General features: G+C 34.8%; 1 protein-coding gene across 1 annotated transcript; it reads right to left on the bottom strand.

Moving 5' to 3' along the window:
- Window positions 1-2,004: 2,004 nt before the first annotated feature.
- On the bottom strand, window positions 2,005-2,574 carry LOC135229519 (olfactory receptor 4A47-like). Its single transcript, XM_064279036.1, has one exon. The coding sequence runs from the start codon at window positions 2,572-2,574 to the stop codon at window positions 2,005-2,007; it is 570 nt and encodes a 189-aa protein (XP_064135106.1).
- Between the last annotated feature and the right edge of the window lie 694 nt (window positions 2,575-3,268).

The following is a 3,268-nucleotide window of genomic DNA, read 5'->3' as shown; positions in this document are numbered from 1 at the left end:
TACTACTTTTAACTGAAATTTAAGAATTAGTACACAGGATACATAAACAATTTAATAACAGAAAGACAATCCAATTGAAAAACTGGCAAAAGGCAAGAATAAGTATATGTCATAGAAGAGGGGAACACAGTGACATCTAATAAACATGAAAACATGCTCAACTTCAATAGAAATAAGAAATGAAAATTAAAACCACAGTGAAATCACAGCTTTATACCCATTGAATGACCAAAATATCAAGCATCTACAATATCTGGTGTTGGTAAGTATACAGAGTAATGGAACTGTTCAACTCTGGTGGCAGGAGTATAACTGAGGATACCACTTCAGGAAAAAATTGCAACCATCTGTAAAAGTGAACATGTAAGTGCCCTTTTTAACACAAAATAATTTCTTTTAGAATATCCACAATGACACTGCTTATGATAACAATAACTGGAAACAATCTGTACGAGCACTGACCAGGGATGGATACATAACCTATGGTATATTCAAACAATTAAATAATATATAGCAGAAAAAATAATTGGACAAGAGCGACATGCAGATATATAATCAAATATTAAATAGTAAACATTAAGTGATATAAGTTAAGATTAAGAAAACTATGAGCTACATGATGTAATTTTAATAAAAGTAAGGAATAAGAAATCTAAATATACATTAAGGATATATACATTCATAGTTAAACTATTTTTAGCTATGATTAAAAAACTAGGAATTGAATTACTTCTGAGAAGGGGTGGAGAAATGGCATCAGAGAAGTGAAATCAGGCAGTTTCAATGATATTGGTAATATTCTAGGTAAGAGGCTACAAGATTTACAAACAATTGCATATGTTGTTGGATACACATGAAAAATTACACAGTAAAATTTAAAAATAAGAAAAATTCTAAAATCTTTCTTTTAGTTAGAAAAGTAAACTCTTGTTAAGCATAGATAAAGATCCATGTTACACTGAGAAAATTCTGCCTGCTTTCTGGCTTTGGGATGTCCCTGGACGGGCTGTAGACTGAGAAAAACTTATTTTTTTACGTAAAGTTGAAAAAACAAAATTTTGTTTTTGCCAAAACAAATCATTACTAAGTCTTTAAGTAAAAAGCATTTAAGTTTAATACAACTTTTAGGGAACATGCTGTTTATGCGACATAACACATTTCTTTCCGTATCTTCAATTTTATGGAGACAAAATCAGAAGCTCTACCTACTCTTTTAAGAACTGCAAAAAAAAATGCACATAATAACTAATGAGGAATGTGCAAAATATGTTTATAACTTAGATTGCGATTTTCATACCCAAATTGAAACAGTATCTGTCCTCTAATCAAGAACTAAAATGAGTTTTCTTCATCAACCACATCCCATCTATCAAAATTACTCACTCATGGTGTCTCAGACAAAACACAATATCATGTCCTACTTAAATATGCAGAATTAAAAATACATGGACATTGGCCAGAACTACAGAAGTAATTTTAAACACAAAATGCAAAGTACAGCTAAAAAAAGCTGTTGTGCTAAGAGGATAATGAACAGTAAAATTTTACATCACTCTCTTGGCCTCAGAAATTTGTTCTAAGTGTTAGCCAAAATGTTTTCTCATTAAATTCAGTGATAGAAAAATTTCTAAAGTAACTTGTTTTACTCTTTTTAAAAGAGAAGGAAAAAAAAATTCTTCTAAGTCCTGTTTCAGTATATACTCAGAAAAATAAATTTGCAATGTGAGCTTAGTTTTATTTTTGTTTATAAGAAGAAAAATACCTATGCCGTTCATCCAGCCTCCAGAATGACTCTATTAGGTTAATTCTAACCTAGAAGAATAATTTATTCTACATTTTGGATGCCTTTTTTTTTTTTTTTTTTTGTATCAATAAAGAGAAGTATACCTAGAGAATCCATAGAACTGACTAAAGCAGTCATTGTGATAATTTATTTCCTATTTCTTGCTTTAGCATTAGCAATAATATTTTCAGTGTGGAAGCATATTCTTAGTCTACCTGTGGTTAATTTTCTATTCCAGATTTTTTTTTCATAGCATTTTTCATCTCAGAATTTCTCAAGCTGTATATAAGAGGATTCAACATTGGAGTGATAAGCGTGAAGACTGCAGTCATAGATTTGTCAACAGGAAAGTTGGAAACAGCTCTAACATACAAGAAAATAGAGGGAACAAAAAAGAGGACAACTACTGTGATGTGAGAGTTGCAGGTAGACAGGGCTTTGCATCTCCCTTCCTGACTGTGAGTCTTCAGGGAGCTTAGGAGGACCCCATAGGAGATTAGTAGAAGGATAAAAATTAGCATACAGATGGCTCCACCATTGGCAACAACAGTGAGCCCTATAAAACAGGTGTCAGAGCAAGCAAGTTCCAACAACGGGTACATGTCACACATGAAGTGATCAATGACGTTGGGCCCACAGAACGGGAGGCTGTACACAAAGAGAAGTTGAACCACAGAGTGCAAAAAACCTCCAACCCAGGCCACCACCAGCAACAGAATGCAAACCTGTTGATTCATGATGATCAAGTAATGCAGTGGCTTACAGATGGCAACATAGCAGTCATAGGCCATTGCCACCAGAAGAAAGACCTCAGCACCACCAAATAAATGTTCTATAAAGTGCTGGCCCATGCAAGCTGGGAAGGAAATAGTCTTTTTATCACAGAGTAAGTCTACAATCATTTTAGGGGAAACAGCAGTGGAAAAAACAGCATCCATGAGTGACAGGCAACGAAGAAGTACATGGGGGAATCCAGGGAGGGGCTGACAATAGCAGTCATGACAATGAGCAAGTTGCCCACCATCATTACAATGTAGATGAGCAAAAACATGACAAATAACGCTTTTTGGCCCTCAGGATCCTGAGTAAGTCCCAGGAGGACAAGATCTGTTACATTGTTACTGTGTCCCAATTACTCTTCTACAAGACCTGTTTCAGAGATGGGAGCTCAGTAGAAAAAGACCTGTAATGAAATCATGAACACAATTATTAGTATACCCATTAGGTAATGGAGCACTTCTTCACTATTAATCTTCTACAGTGGTTTGTACTTAATAAACATTTAGAAATGTCTACTGGGTGCCATAGTGGTTAAGTACTATAGCTGCTAACCAAAGGGTCGGCAGTTCGAATCTGCCAGGCACTCTTTGGAAACTCTGTGGGGCAGTTCTACTCTGTCTTATAGGGTCGCTATGAGTAGGAATTGACTCGACAGCAGTAGGTTTGTTTTTACTGGGTTTCTCTTCCAAATATCCCAATTCTCTC

Source organism: Loxodonta africana, unplaced genomic scaffold (genome assembly GCF_030014295.1).
Source record: "Loxodonta africana isolate mLoxAfr1 unplaced genomic scaffold, mLoxAfr1.hap2 scaffold_34, whole genome shotgun sequence".
In the NCBI taxonomy this organism is placed as follows: Eukaryota; Metazoa; Chordata; class Mammalia; order Proboscidea; family Elephantidae; genus Loxodonta; species Loxodonta africana.
This window is presented reverse-complemented; position numbering and strand designations above follow the sequence as displayed.